The sequence below is a fragment of the Podarcis vaucheri genome, assembly GCF_965113315.1.
Source record: "Podarcis vaucheri genome assembly, chromosome: 13".
Taxonomy (NCBI): domain Eukaryota; kingdom Metazoa; phylum Chordata; class Lepidosauria; order Squamata; family Lacertidae; genus Podarcis; species Podarcis vaucheri.
The window spans coordinates 48430414-48451746 of record NC_138751.1 but is presented as its reverse complement, the minus strand read 5'-3'; the positions used below and the strand labels follow the sequence as shown (position 1 = coordinate 48451746).

Below are 21333 nucleotides of genomic sequence, written 5' to 3'. Positions count from 1 at the left end.
CGGATTGCCAGTAGCAACAAAACAGGTTTGCCACCTTTTATTTCTGGCATTTTCCCAGTAGTGATGTATGGAAGTGAGAGCTGGACCATAAAGAAGGCTGATTGCCGAAAAATTGATGCTTTTGAATTATGGTGCTGGAGGAGACTCTTGAGAGTCCCATGGACTGCAGGAAGATCAAACCGATCCATTCTGAAGGAAGTCAGCCCTGAGTGCTCACTGGAAGGACAGATCCCAAAGCTGAGGCTCTAATACTTTGGCCACCTCATGAGAAGACTCCCTGGAAAAGATCCTGATGTTGGGAAAGATGGAGGGCACAAGGAGAAGGGGACGACAGAGGATGAGATGGTGGGACAGTGTTCTCGAAGCTACGAGCATGAGTTTGACCAAACTGCGGGAGGCAGTGGAAGACAGGAGTGCCTGGCGTGCTCTGGTCCGTGGGGTCACGAAGAGTTGGACACGACTAAACGATTAAACAACAACATTTCTGGCATGCCTCCTCTGCTTGAGAGCTTTACATACCTCCCAACATTTCTCCAATGAAATAGGGACGTCCTATTGCCTAGGACTTTCTGATCAGAAGGTCGGCAATTCGAATCCCCACGACAGGGTGAGCTCCCGTTGCTTGGTCCCTGCTCCTGCCAACCTAGCAGATCGAAAGCACGTCAAAGTGCAAGTAGATAAGTAGGTACCGTTCCAGTGGGGAGGTAAACGGCATTTCCGTGTGCTGCTCTGGTTCGCCAGAAGCGGCTTAGTCATGCTGGCCTCATGACCCGGAAGCTGTACGCCGGCTCCCTCGGCCAGTAAAGCGAGATGAGCGCCGCAACCCCAGTCGTCCGCAACTGGACCTAACGGTCAGGGGTCCCTTTACCTATTCCATTATTATTATTATTATTATTATTATTATTATTATTATTATTATTATTATTATGCCCCAACCATCTGACTGGGTTGCCCCATCCACTCTGGGGCTAGATCTACACAGCTATAAAAAACGCTCTGAAAACTATCTGCAAAAAAAGTTGTAAAGCTCACAACTGAAAATATACAGTGGTACCTCAGTTTTCGAACAGCTTAGTTCCTGAACAACTCGGAACTCAAACCGTGCAAAGCCGAACGTGCTCCTTAGCTTCCGTTTTTTCTGTTGTGCAGCAAATTTAAGTCCCCTCGCATAGTAATAAGGTTCCCCCCCCCCCGGTTTTACCCTTAAGCAGCAAATTTAAGACCCCGCCATCATAATTAAAGCCTTCCGTTTCTGCTTGCAGTGTTCTGAGGTGATATTTGGTGCTCTTGTTTTTGCTGTTTTTTGCGTTTTTGTTGGTGTGGCTTTTTCATTTTTGTGTCTGTGACTTGTTCGTTTTATGATTGATTGATTGATTGATTGTGTGACTGCAGAAATGGATAACCCCCCCCCCCCATCCAAACAATGACTATCATCAGTGCAGGTAAGAATTTATTTATTTTTACATTTTTATCATCTACAATACTGTCTTATTTAATAAGACAGTAACAGCTCCATCTGGTACACAGGCTGAGACGCTAGCTGCCTGCAGACTGTCTCGCCAGAGTGGTGCATGCTCTGGTTATCTCCCGCTTGGACTACTGCAATGCGCTCTACCTGGGGCTACCTTTGAAGGTGACCCGGAAACTACAACTAATCCAGAATGAGGCAGCTAGACTGGTGACTGGGAGCGGCCGCTGGGACAATATAACACCGGTCCTGAAAGACCTGCATAGGCTCCCAGTCCATTTCCGAGCACAATTCAAAGTGTTGGTGCTGACCTTTAAAGCCCTAAACGGTCTCGGTCCAGTATACCTGAAGGAGCGTCTCCACCGCCATTGTTCAGCCCGGACACTGAGGTCCAGCACTGAGGGCCTTCTGGTGGTTCCCTCACTGTAAGGTTACCAGGAACCAGGCAGAGGGCCTTCTCAGTAGTGGTGCCCTCCCATTGGATGTCAAGGAAATAAGCAACTATCTGACTTTTAGAAGACACCTGAAGGCAGACCTGTTTAGGGAAGTTTTTAATGTTTGATCTTTTATTGTGTTTGCAATACAGTGGTACCTCGGGTTACATACGCTTCAGGTTACATACGCTTCAGGTTATAGACTCCGCAAACCCAGAAATAGTACCTTCAGGATGAGAACAGAAATCGTGCTCCGGCGGCGCGGCAGCAGCGGGAGGCCCCATTAGCTAAAGTGGTGCTTCACGTTAAGTTTCAGGTTAAGAACGGACCTATGGAACGAATTAAGTACTTAACCCGAGTTACCACTGTATCCTGTTGGAAGCCATCCAGAGTGGCTGGGAAGGCCTGGCCAGATGGGTGGGGGATAAGTAAAATTGTTGTTGTTGTTGTTGTTTTAAAAGGCTGGCTGCAATTCACTAAGTGGTGAGCTGTAGTGTATTTCTGCCCGTCACTGCGGACCAGCTGTTATTTTATGAACAGCGGCTGGTTCTTCCACCCCATCGCACACCACAAGCACCTGGGACTCTTTGTTCTCACTTTCCCCCTCAAGGCCCACCGTCCCCATCAATGCACAGGAAACATCAGTGGAAATGGCGGGTAGAAAAGAAGCGACTATTGACGTCTAGCATGTATCAGCTTGAAGAGGTGGGACTCTGGAACAGACCTCCACAACCACCCTTTGCAGCCCTCAGCATCACAGGCAGGATGGCACCCAAACGCAAAAAGGCTGGTGAAATATACTCGGAGTCGAAGAGTGGAGTTTGTGCTCTTTATTCAGCTCACAGTGGTGAGGAGGAAATGGAAGTTCCCCCAGAATGTCCACTTTATATACATTATTTTCACAATGAGCCCCACGTGACTGGCTAATTCCGGGGTTTTCCTGTAGGCCAATCAGGTTGCGGATTCACTTCCACCTGGAGCTGGATTGGGTGGCTCCTGTGGACCAATCAGACTGCTGCATTCTGGATCCTATTGTTCTAGGACCAATCAGACTGCTGCACTCTGAATCTTATTGTTCTAGGACCAATCAGATTGCTGTATTCTGAATCCTATTGTTCTAGGACCAATCAGACTGCTGCAATTTGGATCCTATTCAACTCAGTACATAACAGCTGGCTTGGCACATTTTGAAGCAGCAAAGCAACACAGATTCCCAGCTTTAACATGTTTCTTAATAAAATCTGCTGTTTTATTACGCTTCAAATCCCACTGTGGTCTTCGCATATGGGAAATACATTTTTTAAATAGACAGTAAAGGGTTTCTAGTCGTCTTCAAAGGATTCTAAATTTGCGTCTCTTGTCAGCACCATCAGTTTAGCCATCTCTGCGTATTCCAGGATTTTCATTAACCCATCTTCCTTTGAGGGTGTTCTCTCCTACTTCCATTTCTGTGTGCAGAGATCCCTTGCCTGTAGTCACATACGTAAATTAGGGTTGCCATATTTCGAAAAGTTATTGAGCTTTTTTTTAAGGAAGACCCCAAAATGGTTGAACCTCTCTCTTTTAGGTAACCCCAACAAATTATTGAACATTTTAAGGAGGACCTTAACCAATGTTCTTGAGCTTTTTTTTACAAAAACGCCCCCAAAATTGTAATTTTTCGATTGACAAAGCATCATTTCTGCCTTTGAAATCCCAGTAAAGTCTGGGAAAATGCAGATGTATGGCAGTCCTAAAGATAAACCGTTGAGGATTTCTTTGGGGTTCCACTGTTTAATATCGCCAGCAGGGAAGATTCGGCCCTCTTGAGAAAAGTCAGTTTAAAAATGTTCTTAATTTCATTATATATCATGTTCCCAAAGGCCCACTGGTGGAGGAAGGGGGTGCGGTGGGTGCAATCCACCCCGGGTGTCATCCCTGAGGGGGGGTGACATCACCCCCACCCCCTTGGGCCACCCACTGGCTAGCTCTGCTTCTGCAAAGGCCTTTGACTTCCTGCACACCTGCTAATAATAATAATAATAATAATAATAATAATAATAATAATAATAATTTATTTATACCCTGCCCATCTGGCTGGGTTTCCCCAGTCAATCTGGGCAGCTTCCAACAGAACACTAAAATACAATAGCCTATTAAACATTAAAAGCTTCCCTAAACAAGGCTGCCTTCAGATGTCTTCTAAAGGTATGGTAGTTATTCTTCTCCTTGACATCTGGTGGGAGGGCGTTCCACAGGGTGGGTGCCACTACCGAGAAGGCCCTCTGCCTGGTTCCCTGAAACTTCGTAGCGAGGGAACCACCAGAAGGCCCTCAGCGCTGGACCTCAGTTTCCGGGCAGAACGATGGAGACGGAGGCACTCCTTCAGGTATACTGGACCGAGGCCCTTTTGGGCTTTATAGGTCAGCACCAACACTGTGAATTGTGTACTGGGAGTCAGTGTAGGTCTTTCAAGACCGATGTTATGTGGTCTCGGCGGCCGCTCCCAGTCACTAGTCTAGCTGCCACATTCTGGATTAGTTGTAGTTTCTGGCTCACCTTCAAAGGTAGCCCCACGTAGAGCGCATTGCAGTAGTCCAAGCGAGAGATAACCAGAGCATGCACCACTCTGGCGTGACAGTCCGCGGGCAGATAGGGTCTTAGCCTGCGTACCAGATGGAGCTGACAAAACAGCTGCCCTGGACACAGAATTAACCTGTGCCTCCATAGACAGCTGTGAGTCCAGAATGACTCCCAGGCTGCGCACCTGGTCCTTCAGGGGCACAGTTACCCCATTCCGCACTTGTTTGGTTCATTTTTGTACATTGGAGCTAGCTTCTTTGGGGTTGAAAACCATCTATATATCCACAGCATCACAGACTTGAAGGCTGAGTAGAGTTGTGTAAAGAGGAACAGGCGTCCAGGCCACAAATGGATAACAGATACCGTTAAACTTGAAATAAAAAAATTCCTTCCAGTAGCACCTTAAAGACCAGCTAACACTGGTATCTGAAGAAGTGTGCATGCACACGAAAGCTCATACCAAGAACTAACTTAGTTGGTCTTTAAGGTGCTACTGGAAGGAATTTTTTTATTTTGACTATGGCAGACCAACACGGCTACCTATCTGTAACATTAAACTTGAGTGAACAGTAAATCAATATAATTTCCAACCGCAGCAGGGATAGTTATCAAACAACATAGCTTCTCCTCTTATATTAGAATATACAGTCCTTAACAACATGGGACCAGTTTACTTATGATTTCGTCTTATTTGCCCACTCGGCTGCTTCAGTCGGTGGAATTGGCACAACACACAGTTGCCATATAGATACCCATTCCGCATTTGTAAGAACTCAGTCGCTGAGTGTGGCTGCACCGAAATGTTGGAACTCCCGGCCGCTTGAGATCAAGCAGGCGTCTTCACTGTATTCTTTCCAGCACCTGCTAAAAACATTCTTGTTTTGACAAGTCTGCCCAGATACTTAGAAAGCTGAGGTAATTTTAATCTGTTTTAGAATTGTAACTTTCGCATGTTTTAAAGTACGGCTGCAAATTTTGCTTGGTTTTCTTGTTTTATCTTTTCATATGTCACTATGTGGTTGTGTGGGTGGGTGTTTTTGCAATCAAGCAGCATATAATTTTTTTGCAAAATTAAATAAATGGATACAACTAACCATTTCAGGGAGTTTTGCACAGGGGGCTCAATATATCCACAGGTCACTGATATACCACAGATAGGTTATTAGAGGTTCAGAAATACGCCTCCCCTCCCTGAATTAAACTCTAGGAAACTGTAGAGAACAAATAGCTGAGTTATAAAAATAAATTATTTCTTGTACCCCGCCCATCTGACTGGGTTACCCCTGTACTTTTTATTTTTCAATAAAGAATATGAAATAATAATAAAAAGGAACACACCCAAGTATCCAACATTAGAAGCTTTCTGAAACAGCTGCCTTTAGATGTCTGCAAAAAGTCATATGATTATCTCCTGATGGGAGGGCGTTCCACTGCCTGATTCCCTGTAACCTCACTTCTCGCAATGAGGGGACTTGCCAGAAAACCCTTGGCGCTGTACCTCATTGTCCGGGCTGAATGATGGGGGTGGAGACTTTCCATCAGGCCTCTAGTTGCAGTGGGTTGTAAAGTTCAGCTCCACCCTCCATAAAATAACAGTGAGGAATGTTCTTTCCAACTGGATATTAAAACAGAATACTGCAACAGATGGAACGCGGGTGGTGCCGTGGGTTAAACTACAGAGCCTCTTGGGCTTGCTGATCAGAAGGTCAGCGGTTCGAATCCCCGCAACGGGGTGAACTCCCATTGCTCGGTCCCTGCTCCTGCCAACCTAGCAGTTCAAAAGCATGAAGTGCAAGTAGATAAATAGGTACCACTCTAGCGGGAAGGTAAACAGTGTTTCCGTGTGCTGCTCTGGTTCACCAGAAATGGCTTAGTCATGCTGGCCACATGACCCGGAAGCTGTACGCCGGCTCCCTCGGCCAGTAAAGCGAGATGAACGCCGTAACCCCAGAGTCGTCCACAACTGGACCTAACGGTCAGGGGTCCCTTTACCTTTACTGTAACAGAAACCGTGTCAAGATGTTGTTGTTGTTTAGTCATTTAGTCGTGTCCACCTCTTCGTGATCCCCTGGACCAGAGCATGCCAGGCACTCCTGTCTTCCACTGCCTCCCGCAGTTTGGTCAAACTCATGCTGGTAGCTTCAAGAACACTGTCCAACCATCTCGTCCTCTGTCGTCCCCTTCTCCTTGTGCCCTCCATCTTTCCCAACACCAGGGTCTTTTCCAGGGAGTCTTCTCATGAGGTGGCCAAAGTATTGGAGCCTCAGCTTCAGGATCTGTCCTTCCAGTGAGCACTCAGGGCTGATTTCCTTCAGAATTGATAGGTTTGATCTTCCTGCAGTCCATGGGACTCTCAAGAGTCTCCTCCAGCACCACAATTCAAAAGCATCAATTCTTCGGCGATCAGCCTTCTTGATGGTCCAGCTCTCACTTCCATACATCACTACTGGGAAAACCATAGCTTTAACCATAAGGACCTTAGTTGGCAAGGTGACGTCTCTCGTGTCAAGATACACAAGTTGAAATCTAACATTTTCTCTGTAGGTTTGCTTCTGGAAGTATGCATTTGGGACTGTAAATCTCTAAAAATAGGATTTAGGCCATTCCCTGGGTGGTTAAAAAAACACATTTCCTCTGTAGAAAAATCCATTTAAATTAGTTACAGTGGTCCGGGGAACCCGTTAGGATTGTGGCGCTCCCCATTCTCCCGAGGCACTGCAGGGTTGTGACGATTTCACCTTGGCTCATGCTCCGTAACCATTAATACGCCGGGATGTCTTTCATTTTCTCCCCCCCCCCCATGTTCCAGGGCAGGAGATGACCTTGCCATTGGTGGAGGGCAGTGAGATTGGGGGCCGTTTCTAGGCCATCCGGCCGAACCGTAGCCACCCCTCTGACTGGAAGAGGGTGAAAATGACAACGGGATCCAGAAACAGAATCAATTCCATGTAGCTTTCGCTGCTTTAGCTGATAATAAACCCCACAAGCCCCTAAAACCCCCCAGGGCTTAATCTGCTGGTTGATTGCAAACGAGCCACACATCTGTCACACTGCAGGCAGAGCTTGTCTGGTTTCTCAGATGATGCTAGCACTAACACATCTCCGATTTACCGTATTTCTCTGCTGTCACACCCTGGCTCTTTATTATCATCTCTCTTGACCCATTGCAGCAGTCCTGGGCATCTCCTGATCATTTTAAGGAAGCCGGCATGCGAGAACCTCCTAGCTGTTTTGTAGGGCGTGTGACTGGTTGGGTTTTTCTGCCTTTCACACCAACTGCCCTCCCTTCCTCTCTCCCTGTTCCTGCAGGTGACGAGGCAAGCTCAGTGGCCATTTTCTCAGCGAGACGATGAGCTTCAAAATGTCAAATCCTTCATTCAGCAGCATTAAAAGTCCTTGTGATCCAGATACCAGACCTGACATCAGGATGGGATCCAGCAGTTCACGTACCACTTCCATCTGGCTCAAATTAAACCCTGACCTCACTTCCTCTCATCCCAGAAGCAGGCTGCTTCCCCTTCCTTTGGGACTTTCTCCCCTGAAAGGATTTGAGGTGGATTAAATATATATCGCCATATCAAATTTTATGGTCATGGCAATTATACAGGCACAAGACTCCCTATACAGGTAAACCGAGCTGGTCAAAGCTGCATTCCACAGCCTGGATATTATTATGTGGATTTGTACAAACTGTCTGATATTTGGCATGGGTTAGCTACATGCTAAGCAATACACTCCTGACAAAATTTCCTGTGTGAGTGCCTGGAGGCAGTTGGAGGATGGATGGTGGCTAACAGATTGAGGTTGAATCCTGACAAGAGAGAAGTACTGTTTTGGGGGGACAGGGGGCCGGCGGGCAGGTGTGGAGGACTCCCTGGTCCTGAATGGGGTAACTGTGGCCCTAAAGGACCAGGTGCGCAGCCTGGGGGTCATTTTGGACTCACAGCTGTCCATGGAGGCGTAGGTCAATTCTGTGTCCAGGGCGGCTGTCTACCAGCTCCATCTGGTATGCAGGCTGAGACCTTACCTGCCTGCGGACTACCTTGCCAGAGTGGTGCATGCTCTGGTTATCTAAGCATGGTGCATGCTTGGACTACTGCAATGCGCTCTATGTGGGGCTACCTTTGAAGGTGACTCAGAAACTACAACTATTCCAGAATGCAGCAGCTAGACTGGTGACTGGGAACGGCTGCTGAGACCACATAACACCAGTCCTGTAAGACCTCCATTGGCTCCCAGTATGTTTCCGAGCACAATTCAAAGTGTTGATGCTGATCTTTGAAATCCTAAATGGCCTCGGCCCAGTGTACCTGAAGGTGTGTCTCCATCCCCATCGTTCAGCCCAGACACTGAGGTCCAGCGCCGAGGGCCTTCTGATGGTTCCCTCACTGCAAAAAGTGAGGTTCCAGGGAACCAGGCAGAGGGCCTTCTCGGTAGTGGCGCCTGCCCTGTGGAACGCCCTCTCATCAGATGTCAAGGAAATATAACAACTGACTTTTAGAAGACATCTGAAGGCAGCCCTGTCCAGGGAAGTTTTTAATGTCTGATGTTTTATTGTGTTTCTAATATTCTGTTGTGAGCCGCCTAGAGTGACTGGAGAAACCCAACCAGATGGGATCTAGGCAGATCCAGCAAATGGTTGGGATGTCACAGTTTATAACTCTTTTGTCCATTTCACCTTGGATTTTGCCAAGATACTTTTGGGATTGTTTTTCTTGCCCTTTTAATTGGGCACAGAAGTCCAAGGAAATGTGATCATGTGAGGCGGTGACATACAGACAATGTGCTTCAAATCTCCCTCCTCCAACACATGGACAGCGACAATAGGGACACAGCAGAGGGTGTAGGCCCCCCCCCTGCCCCCCCAGTTATGGGGTTGTAATAATGTGAAAGAGAATGCCTGAATTGGAGCAATTTGCATTCTAGGAAATGGCTAACATGATAGTAAGTGTAAATAAAAAAATTCCTTCCAGTAGCACCTTAAAGACCAACTAAGTTAGTTCTTGGTATGAGCTTTCGTGTGCATGCACACTTCTTCAGATAGGTGGACTTCCATTTCATGCGGCTCAATGTGGTGCCTTCCATGGTTCCAGTTACAGATAGGTAGCCGTGTTGGTCTGCCATAGTCAAAATAAAAAAATAGTAAGTGTGTTTGCTGTTGTGGATAACATGTGTACTCTTCAATATACAAATGTGTTTGTTTTTTTTAAAAAAACTTTTTATTGGATTTTCTAAACAAGGCCATAGGAATAACAAATGGTACAAATACAGTGGTATCTCGGGTTAAGAACTTAATTTGTTGTGGAGGTCCGTTCTTAACCTGAAACTGTTCTTAACCTGAAGCACCACTTTAGCTAATGGGGCCTCCTACTGCTACTGCTGCGCCGCTGCTGCGCAAAGTTCTTAACCCGAGGTAATAGTTCTGTGTTAGCGGAGTCTGTAACCTGAAGCGTCTGTAACCTGAAGTGTATGTAACCCGAGGTACCACTGTAAATAGATCAAGCCTTCTCACGTCATTTGTCCACCACAAAAATAGCAAAAATAAATTTGCAGTAATACCTACAGCATATCACTGTTCATTATTGGTGGTTAATGTATAAGTCAGGGGTTGGCAAGGTTTACCTCGTCTGGGCCGGTTCACTCCAGCGGAGAAACTCCGTGTGGCCATAATTTCTGGCATCTACGCAGACATGATTTTCGGCATCTGTGTCTGCGCAGATGCGATTTTCGGCGTCTGAGCATACGGAGACATGATTTCCGGCACCGCGGAAGCAAGTCTCCATGCTGCGCTGCACCAGTTTAGCATAGCGCATGGGGACTCACCGAGTAGGCGGCTCAGTTCGGGGGGGCTCGTGGGACAGTCAAACGACCCCTGTGGGCTGCTTGTGGCCCATGGGCCTTAGGCTGCCTACCCCTGGTATAAGTTTTATTTTATTTTTATTTTATTAAGGATTTTCTTGTTTTACAGAAGTAAGTGTAGTGCCTCATATTTTTTTTTCATGTAACATTTTTACAAATCCGTTTCATTTGTTGAGGCATTAGGGGGAGAAGAAAAAAAAGAAAAAAGAAAGGAGGGGTGGAGAGAGGGAAGATGGATAGGGGTTTTGGTCGGGTGGCGGTGCTTCTATTATGTTTTATGTGTGTAGAGTTTGGTGTCAGCGTTTCTTGTGTTGTTCGCTTGTGTTCCTTTGGTGGTGAGAGAGGTTGGGGTTGGCCTAGGGTGTGATTGTTTGCTTGTGATTGGCTGTGGTGATCTTTGTTTTTGTGTGTGGGTGAGGTGGGTGGGTGTTTTGGATCAGGTTAGCCATATTGATTTGTATGCTGTTGGTGGATTATTGTCACTGTCCTGTTGGGCTGTTGTTACAGATAGGTAGCCGTGTTGGTCTGCCATAGTCAAAATAAAAAAATTCCTTCCTGTAGCACCTTAAAGACCAACTAAGTTAGTTCTTGGTATGAGCTTTCGTGTGCATGCACGTGTGCATGGTATCTGAAGAAGTGTGCATGCACACGAAAGCTCATACCAAGAACTAACTTAGTTGGTCTTTAAGGTGCTACTGGAAGGAATTTTTTTATTTTGACTGTTGGGCTGTGTATGTGATAAAGGGGAGCCATACCTTGGTATAAGTTTTTGGTTCATGAATTGGTTTAAACAAAATCTAAATCTAAGAGGAAACAGAATAGAACAGAGTTAGCAGATAGCAGAGTTAGCCGTAGCTAAACGCCTAATCAGGAGCTCTTCCGTTTGTGCTTAGATTAAATATGAGTAATAAGTCATTCCCCCCCCCCCTTATGTTACCAATGAAACAATGAAAAATGCTTGTCTATCGATGAACATGGGAGCAGGGTTCAAAGTGAAGATAATGATTTATGCTTAAATTTAATTGTAGATCAACCAGATTGAGGCGAATGCTGAGGTAAGGACTTGGTCGTTTCTTGGAATACTGGCATATGTTTTGAAATTTAGTCACACTGGGGTAAAGTCATATTTCTTTATCTGTCCACGTGTCAACCATAATTTATATGTTAATCTCTCGAGGAGAGCTCAGTTGTACCAATTGTCCACTGCTGTGCCCAAAAAGGTTATTTCCAGTGTCTGGTCATGTTGTGTCTCGCCGTTGTAATGAATGGCTTATTAATTCTCTATTATGTGAATCCAGATGACTGTCTTGAAATGTATTCAACAAACTTTTTTTTTAAAAAAAATTATTAGATTTTCCACAATGATAACACAAACCACAAAGCAGAATGATACACAAAAACAGAAAAGAGAGCGAAAGAGAGAAAGGAACAATAAACAGATAAACAATAACAGCAAACTTAATTCTTCACAAATCCAACCTTTTAAACATCTTGGTTGACTTCCTTAAGTCCCTCCCTTTTGAGTTTCCTTGTAGTTAAAAGTAACAGCTTTCCAATATCATTATGAAACTAAAACAATTTCCAATTATAGTACATCTTATTCACTTTTCTTAACATTCTAAATCCCACTTATTTAATTATAACTTAGTTTAATCCTGGGCCTATTTGTTTCTTTCAAGTAATTTCTATTTTTTTTTGTATTAGAAATATATTCAACAAACTTTTAATTCTCCACCACTGCTTGAGGCGGTAGGGCGGGCAGGTCACCCAAAGGCCTCTGCCGCCTGAGGCAGCAGTCTCACCCTGCCTAATGGCTGGGCCGGCTCTGGTTGTACAGTCCAGCACTGTCTGGAGAGCATCACGTCGGCTACTCCTGCCCTAAAGGCTTCTGCAGCAGCGTTCAGTCCTGGGCTAATTTAAGAGGCAGGGTACTGTGAGGCATGTGCAAAATGCTTTCTTTACCCCACTACATACCATGGCTGTGGGAGGCTCTGCCGCAGCCCAGCTTGGACTACAACTCCCATTAGCCTTGACATGACTGTGGTAGCGGAGGCTGCCGGGAGATGGAGTCCAACAACATGGGGAGAGGGGACGCACAGATTCTCCAGCGCGGATCGCCGGTGACCTTTAGTTCGATGCCACGAAAGGGCCGGTTGCGAAGCGATTGCTGTGACTGATCCGAAGCCGCACGTTTCTCTGGCCATTCCTGGAGAAGAAAGACTGCTTCGGTTTGTGTTGGTTAAAAGACTGGATTACACTGGATAACGCAGACATCCTGGACTTAGGTGGTCATGACTTAAAACTCGGCTGGCATGTATGTCTTTGGTATGGGAAGGCGATAATTTGTAGGAGTTTTATGAACCATATTCCTAGGAAGAATCGGTATAGAGTTTGGGAGAAATATAAAAATCTGCTGGAAAGGAAAACAGCGTTTTCAGCTGCGCACAATTATTTCCCATATTTTCAATAAACGTTTTCCAATCTTCTCTGAACGTATGCTCTTCTTGTTCTCTTATTCTATATGTTAGGTCCGCAAGCTGCACATATTCCATCAATTTAAGTTGCCATTCTTCTATAGTTGGGACCACTTGTTTTCCATTTTGGGGCTAACAAAACATGGACCGCAGTAATGGCATGCATAAATATCCTTTTTTTGACACCTGGGAATTTCTGAACTATCCCCAACAAAAAGGACTCTGAAAGATCTGTCTTTAACCCACCTTGGAAGAATGGCAGATGCAACTAATAGACTATATGGAGATGGCGGAAATGACTGGCAGAATCCGAGACCAGGGAGAAGAGTCGGTGGAAGAAGATTGGAGGAAATTTAAAATTTATTTGCAGAAACATTGTAAAATTTTTGAATGTTGATGACATTGAAATGAATTGAAGGGGCTCCAGCAACAAGGTAAAAAGTATAAGGGGACTAATAATAGATAAACTAATAGATCAGGAATTTGCTGAACTAAATTTAAAAGGGATACAATAATGGGAGACGTGAGGAAGTCAGGAAAATAAATCAATTTAAAGTGGAGAGATTAAGAAAGAGAGAAATTTTGTTTTTCTTCTATATGTGTTTTTTCTTCTTTTTGTGTTTAATGTTTGTATTTTTGTATTGTGTACTTTTGTGTTTCTGTATTTTGTATTTGTTTTGCATTTGCCTTTTGTGTTTTTTAAACTTTTCTATTGTCAAAACCTAATAAAATATTATATATATATAAAATGAAAGATCTGTCTTTAAGCTCTGGGTTGCCAGCACAGACAGATTTACAAATTCATATGTATGTCTGTGTGTGACAAATTCCAGAGGGGCCACCCTTGTAAGACTGCAAGAGATTGCAATGGATCGCGTGGAAGTCACTTCAGCACCACCAGATGAAAAGGAAAACCGTCCGCCCTGTCTGGTCAAAACAAGGGTGGCCACCCTGCCTCTGACCCTGTGCAGAGCGCTCTCCCCTCTAAGGGGCGGGAACGATCAGATCGGCGGAGAGAGAGAGAGAGAGAGAGAGGCCGTCGGCTGGTCCCGGGCGGAGGCGCGCCGGCGCTCGCTCCCCGCGTCGGAGGCGCGCGCAACGGGCTTGCTCCGGCCAGCGGCAGGCGGAGGCGGGCAGGGGCGCACGTGCGGCGGCGATGGCCAGGCGGCTGGGCTCGGGAGCGCACTGAAGCAGCCCGCGCCGCGGCTGCAGCATGGGCGGCCGCGCCATGCTCTTCGTCTTCGCCGTCGCCGCTCTCCTGCAGCCCAGCTCCGGAGGCTGGTTCTGGCGTGAGTGTCCCGGGACTTGGCGCGGCGGTGGCGGCGGCTGCAGCTGCATTGCGGCAGAAGAAGAAGGAGCAGCCCGGATCGGGCCGGCAGGGGAGAGGGGGGAAAAGGTCACGGGGCGGGGACAAGGCGGACTGCGCTCCGGGGCGCGCGGCGCAGCGCGCAACGTTTGGGGAGAGGGGCTTGCGGCGGGGCGCGGGGTTTGCGCGCGGGCTGCGGCGTCTCGGGTGCGGGGAGCGGCTCCCTGGGGACCTCGGGAGCGGGCGGGGTTTGCGCCGCGCGCTTGCAGGAGAGACATCACCACCCCATCCCTCGAAACCCCCTCGGGAGAGGCTTCTGCGTCGGGGTCGTTTGGCACAGGACGCCTGGGTCCCCTTCCCCGTCTCTTCCCCCATCCCCCCTGCCCCGCCACCCAAGTCAGAGCGTTTATCCCGTGTTAGCAAGGAATCCCGACTTGGGGAGCTGCCGGGCGGGGCTGGGGCTGGAGGTTGGTTGGTATCCTGGCCAGCTGTCGTGAAAGCGGCTTTCCATCCAGCACTTCCCGGCTAGGAGACCCGGGACACAGGCGCTCATTTGGCGTAACCTTTGCGCCTGGGGATCGGCACGTGTGGATGCACATTTAGGTCGCTGAGCAAATTAAGGGGGCTGGGGGCTGGTAGCAGTGCCCTTTGCGGTGGCAAAGTTTTTTTGTTTTTGTTTTGGTAAAGCATTCAAAGTTGTTGCTGCCTTTTCCAAAAGAGGGGCAAGGGATCTGGGGCTCAGTACCAAAGATTTGGGCTTCATCAGCTGCTTCCTGACAGCACCCCAACCCGGCTTTGCTCTTGGGCGAGCGTGTATCTTGGGCCCTCTCAAAACAGAGGCCCAGGGAATGGTCGTTTCTTCCATCTGAACACACACATACACACACATAGACACTTTTTCTTAGGCTGCACAGTTTGTTTGTGGAGATGGCTGAGAGCCTGTAGCCTGTTCCATACATTGGTGCTCTGGGAGGGCAGAACAAAGCCAGCCCCCTGCTCCCCACATCCACCCCACCATGCAGGGCCTTGCAAAAATAGATTACAGGTCTGGGTCGCTTCTTCCACATCTCCTTTTATTTTTTTTGGGGGGGTGATGATTCTGCAGACTTCTACACTTACCTATGGCTTCCCTCTTCATTTTTTAACAGGGTTGAGTGGGGGGGGGAGTTTGGGGTTCCTCTCCACCAGAGAGCTCTGCAATAGTGAGTTTGCTGGAAGGTTGCCTGAGGTTGGGGGATGCGATGCCTGTTATTTGTTTTCCTCCCTTGGGCAGGTCAATGGCTTCCTTCATCTGTCCTTGATGTAATGTGCATCTCTTTTCGACCTGGCTCAGGGAACTCGAGTGTGTCCCCCTTCCTTGCACCCCCGGCCATTTGTTTCTCGAAGCCTTGTTCTGCTGTCTCATAGCTGGGTCGAGAGAGGGCTTCCCCATTTTGCTCTCTAACAGATAGAGGCAGGCAGGAGCTGAGCCTGCAAGGGCGTGCCAGCCACTCTCTGCAGTGGAAGGGGGAAAAAAATAATAAACCTGGAGGGAGGGAGCCGGTGGATAGCTCTGCTGCTGCTGCTGCTGCTGTTCAACGGTCTTCCAATTTTGCAGCGGTGACAGGCTCAGTGTGCTGCCTGCCTGATGCGCGTGTGCCTTGTCATCTCTGGAAGGAAAACAGGAGCTGCTCACTTTGTCACTTGGTCTTGGCCGCTGGCGTCCAAGAAAACTGAACTTTAAAGACATGCAGCTTAATTTGGCGGGGGTTCTGCCCTGGAAACTGTTTTACACAGGAGGTAGTGATAGCGCAGGAGTAGGCAACCTAAGGCCCGGGGGCCGGATGCGGCCCAATTGCCTTCTCAATCCGGCTCGTGAATCAGCGTGTTTTTACATGAGTAGAATGTGCCCTTTCATTTAAAATGCACCTCTGGGTTATTTGTGGGGCCTGCCAGGTGTTTTTACATGAGTAGAATGTGTGCTTTTTATTTAAAATGCATCTCTGGGTTGTTTGTGGGGCATAGGAATTCGTTCATTTCCCCCCTTCAGAATATAGTCCTGCCCACCACATGGTCTGAGAGACGGTGGACCGGCCCATGGCTGAAAAAGGTTGCTGACCCCTGTGATAGCGTATCATCTGAGCATGTCTGGAGTGCCTTTCCTTCGCTACTGCAGTTTGCTTTGTGTAGGGCTTCCCTTGATGATGGTGTGGAGACTGCAGCTAGTTCAGAGTGCCATGGCATGAGTTCGAATTCATTGGGCTGCCTGTGGTGATACGCTGCTAGTTCTGGCTACTCAGTTCATCACTGAGTCCAATTCAAGGCGCTGGCTTAAAACGGTAAAGCCCTGTAGAGGATGGGACTCTGCTGTCTCAAAGAGTGGTGCTCCCTAAACTGTTCTTCCTGTGAATTGAAATCCACCATAGAGGTCCTGTTGGCCATGCCAGCAGTAAACAAAGTCCGGTTGGCCAGAGCCTGGAACAGGGCCTTCTCAGTGGTGGCACCATGGAGTACTCCCCTGTCCTGAGGCAGTTGTCAGCACTGGCTGGATTTTGGCACTAAGTAAATATGTTTCTCTTTCCCCAAGCCTATGAGGAATTGCACCTGTCTATAATTTGGAATGTTATCAGTGGAATGAATGGGTATGGTTAATTTGAAATGAGGAATCAGAGAATTGTGTAGATAATTTATGGCTGGCATTTGGCAAGTGAAGAATTGAGGATGGTGATAATTTGATTTGTTGAAACCCACCCTGAGACCACTGGTAAATTTTATAAATCAATAAAATAAAATAAAATAATTAACAACAGCCATTACACATACATGTGGCAGTAATGCTAGCTTCTGCCCATCAAGCATTTCTGAGTAGACATGCTTTGGATGCTTACTCAGAAGTAAGTCCCACTGTGAAACTTAACCCTCTGCTATGTTGAGGACTGCAGCTTTAGATGGCATTATAAACATAGGAAGTTGCCTCAAACAGAGTCTCGCCATAAGTCCATCAAGCTTACCATAGGCGCTGAGGTCCCTTCGCCCCCCCTCCATAAAATATTTGAGGGGGCCACCCACCCACCCCAAGTTGACCGGCATTGCCATTCAAATGGGGGATGCATGCTGCTTTGTGTGACCAGTTATTCAGGGCTTACCTGGCCCCTCCAATGTTTAATTCAAGTTGGCACCCTGATTATGATGATGATTTCAGTTTATAAGTCACTCTCAGCATAAGGAGCATCCAAGCGACTCACAGATTTTTTAAGAGCATTAAGTGTAATGTAAAAAAGAAAATACACATTGCAATAAAACCCCGCCCCAAGGTTGCCACACCTTGGACAGGTGCCCCCATCGCAAGACTCCATTCTTCCTATTCTTCCCTGCAGGAACTTGTGACTACGAACTGGTTGGCCCCCTCTACACCTGGAATCTCGCAGCATCTTCCCGATCCAGCATCTTTCGCGCTGCCACCTTCGCTCGGATTTATGGTGAGTTCATCACGGAGGGACAGACTTCACGCTCTCTCCAGCTCAGTAGCATTACCAGATGCAAGACTAAGCCAGTGGCCCACTGGGTTTTGTTGACTGTCTTCCAAAATTGGCCCACTGTCCCAAGGCGGTTCACAAGCAATGCATGGCAGTGAAATGTGTCACTTGTAGGCGACGATTGCTATACTGGATCCAGCCACCGGAGAAACACGTGGTCTCTAAATGCTGGATTTGTGCTTATGGTTGTCACACTAAATCAGGGTGGTCCAACCATCGGATGTGCCCACAGAGCCGGTGGTGCTGTGGGTTAAACCACAGAACCTAGGACTTGCCGATCAGAAGGTTGGCGGTTCAAACCACCACTTTATTTCTCGCTGCCACCACCCAGGCCCTACCTGGTACAATACTGAGTCCAGTCAGGTTTAAATTGGAACATAAACTTTTGTTTATTTATTGCAGTTTAACAAGCGTGTGGTATCATAAATGGTATCGGTCAGTTACAATGATGGGGTGCCTGTCCAGACGGAAACACCATTTACCTTCCCGCCGGAGCGGTACCTATTTATCTACTTGCACTTTGAGGTGCTTTCGAACTGCTAGGTTGGCAGGAGCAGGGACCGAGCAATGGGAGCTCACCCCGTCACGGGGATTCGAACTGCCAGCCTTCTGATCAGCAAGCCCTAGGCTCTGTGGTTTAACCCACAGCACCACCCGCGTCCCAACCTACCCACAGACTCTATCCCAATTCACTCCCACTCCAACCAACCACTCAACTCCCAACGAACTCCCCTTTCGCTCCTCCCAGAGCTGGTTTTATAGTCCCTCTGACTCCACCCCCCTGGGTTCTGATTGGGTAACTTGTTTAACTATTTCACCTCCAGCACTCTCATATGTTAACGTCACAGTTCCTTCCGACTCTACAATTCTAGGATGCCACGAAAGCAACCGTTTCCCCTATCTTGTCCTCCCCACCCTCTTTCAGGTGCCGGAGGATGGTCTCCTGATCCGCAAGACAAGCAACCGTGGCTGCAGATTGACCTGACCAAGAAATGCCGTATCAACGCCATCGCCACTCAGGGGACCTTCAATACCTACAACTGGGTGACACGCTACATTGTGCTCTATGGGGACCACCCCAGCAACTGGAAGCCTTACTTTCAACAAGGGAGCAATTGGGTGAGAGAGGAGTTTCTGTCCCTACAGGAAGGGGGCAGCACTGTGACATCAGGTGATTGGTGGGTGGGCACCTTCCTGCCCAAACCTGGCCTAAAAGGGGTTTGGGGAGATAATGGTTCCCCACGGCTATACTGAAGGGTCATTGGGTAATTCCATCTGAAAAATCCCTCTCGTTTATTCTGCTTCTGGGCTCCAGAACTGCTGTATTTTCCTACTTGGGCACCACAGGTGGTGAAAACCAGCCTTTTCAACTTCCTGTTGTGGATTTGCAAGGGATCTATGCAGTTTTCTTCATGATTTGTGGCTACTGAAAACAACAGTCCTTTGCTATGTAGAGATTCCCAGACTTGTCCTCTAGAATCGCCTGTTGTAGATTCTGTGCCCATATCTTTATATGGGGCAAAAAAGGAACACACTTGTTTTGCTCAGCCGCCAGTTCCCACCACCCCTAATATATGTGATGGTTCAAAATACATATATAGAAAGAATTCCCTGGATGCCAAGATCCAGATCTGGGGCCAGTACGCTTTGGTGAGAAAACCCTAGCAGAGATTTAAAGTCATAAAATAAAGCATGGAAATACAGACTTTAAAATATGCCCTTCCAAATTTTCTCACTTCCACTAGCATAGAAAAAGACCACATTTTTGATAAGTTAAAAAGTGGTTTACTTATCAACTCTCCAAAGGTCAGATTCATGTGCTTTAGAAAGTTGCACAGGTGGTATAACTTGGCTTAGCTACAGAGTAGTGAAAGTTCCTAAATTATTGGAGTAGGAAGTCAACAGTGGCTTGTGAGAGCCATGCGGTTGAGCTGGAGCAACTAGCTCAAACCTCTTGACACAGAGAGCTTCTCAGGTAGACTAAGGTTGAACAAAGCCCTGATTATATAGCCCTTCCCAAGGTAAGGGGAAGTGGATGTAGCTAAGCCTGGCAGGACAGCTTACTCTATGGTATTAACCCCTTCATGCATTAATTAGACTTAAGCATGTTGGTTATATGAGGCTGGTTATCCTACAATTTGGCCGTGCTGACTGGCCCTGATGGGGATTGCAGTCCACAACATTTGGAGGCTGCCATATTGCCCATTCCTTCTTTAACATCAGCCTTGAAGGTCCTCCTTGTATAACTGTCAGTGCATCAGTTTGGCTGGAGTGGGCATGGCCTTTTCACCAGTAGCCCCACCCGCCAAAATGAAATTGCCTCCCAGGTGAGACGTGGGTGGGTCTTTCTTTGCAGGCCCTTAAGCAGACATTCAAGACTTGTCTATTACATATAACTTTCTATTTAAAAAAATATATGTTGTGCCCCTATACAGGGCTTGAGGGAGTCTTTTGCTATTATGGCTTGTTTTTATGTCCTGAAAGACCTATGTACATTGGCTCCCAGTATGTTTCCGGGCACAATTCAAAGTGTTGGTTCTGACCCTTAAAGCCGTAAACGGCCTCAGTCCAGTATACCTGAAGGAGCGTCTCCTCCCCCCTCCTTCAGCCCGGACACTGAGGTCCAGTGCTGAGGGCCTTCTGGCGGTTCCCTTGCTACGAGAAGCCAAGGGAACCAGGCAGAGGGCCTTCTCAGTAGTGGCACCCGCCCTGTGGAACACCCTCCCACCAGATGTCAAAGAGAAAAACAACTACCAGACTTTTAGAAGACATCTGAAGGCAGCCCTGTTTAGGGGAGCTTTTAATGTTTAATAGACTATTGTATTTTAATATTTTGTTGGAGCTGCCCAGAGTGGTTGGGGAAACCCAGCCAGACGGGCGGAGTATAAATAATAAATTATTATTCTTGTTATATTATTATTATGATGTAGTGGGATGATTTGGTAAGTTGGCTTGCTCTTACTTGTTTGCGTTGTACTGCACCTTAATACTGTACGGAAGCTGCCTTGTGCCATTACCGTGAAAAGTGGCTTGTAAATATTGAAAATAAATATGTCTTTTCCCAATTGACTGTGTGCCTTCAAGGTCTCGGGCAGAGATTTTTCCAAGTTCCTTTCCATGGCAAATGGCAAGGAATGAACCTGGGACTTCCTACATGGGGAGAAAAAAATGCCCTTGCCTGGAGATTTTGCATTCTATTGCCTTCATTTCTCATCCCTCCCTTTGGCTCTTAGTTCTGAAATCCACAAAGTGTTTGTGTGCCTAGGAAGACAGACCCCCTGTGGCTGATCGTGCTGCTGCTCTTGAGAAGTTTCTCTTCCCATCACCACTTTGTTTTCCCTTGTGCAGACATTTTTTGGCAATGTGAACGCAAGCGGCGTGGCCCTTCACAACTTACATCACCCCATCCTGGCCCGGTACCTCCGTATCATCCCTGTGGCCTGGAATCCACATGGTTCCATCGGCTTACGCGTGGGCCTTTATGGCTGCTACTACCGTAAGTGATTCAAGCTGGGAATGTCGACTTCCCTTTCATTTATTTCATTTCATTTTTATTTCCCCACCCTGAGATTTATGTGCAGCGCCGCTCTCTTGTGATAAAAACCCAAAGCGGTTTACGAAAAGGATAAAGCAGTAGCATTATCAGTAAAAAAATAGTTTAACAAACCCTATTTGCAACATTCAAAAATACAGTGGTACCTCGGGTTACAGACGC

The 21333-nt window shown here is 47.2% G+C and overlaps 1 protein-coding gene across 1 annotated transcript in view; it reads left to right on the top strand.

The window, feature by feature from the left end:
- Positions 1–13933: 13933 nt before the first annotated feature.
- The window catches only part of CNTNAP1 (contactin associated protein 1), a 40314-nt gene continuing 32914 nt past the window's right edge, over positions 13934–21333 (top strand). The window contains exons 1-4 of the mRNA XM_082194711.1: positions 13934–14086; positions 17460–17561; positions 18544–18737; positions 20967–21114. Of these exons, the coding sequence (XP_082050837.1) occupies positions 14011–14086; positions 17460–17561; positions 18544–18737; positions 20967–21114 (520 nt within the window). The 5' untranslated portion in view covers positions 13934–14010. The remainder of the gene's footprint in view (positions 14087–17459; positions 17562–18543; positions 18738–20966; positions 21115–21333) is intronic.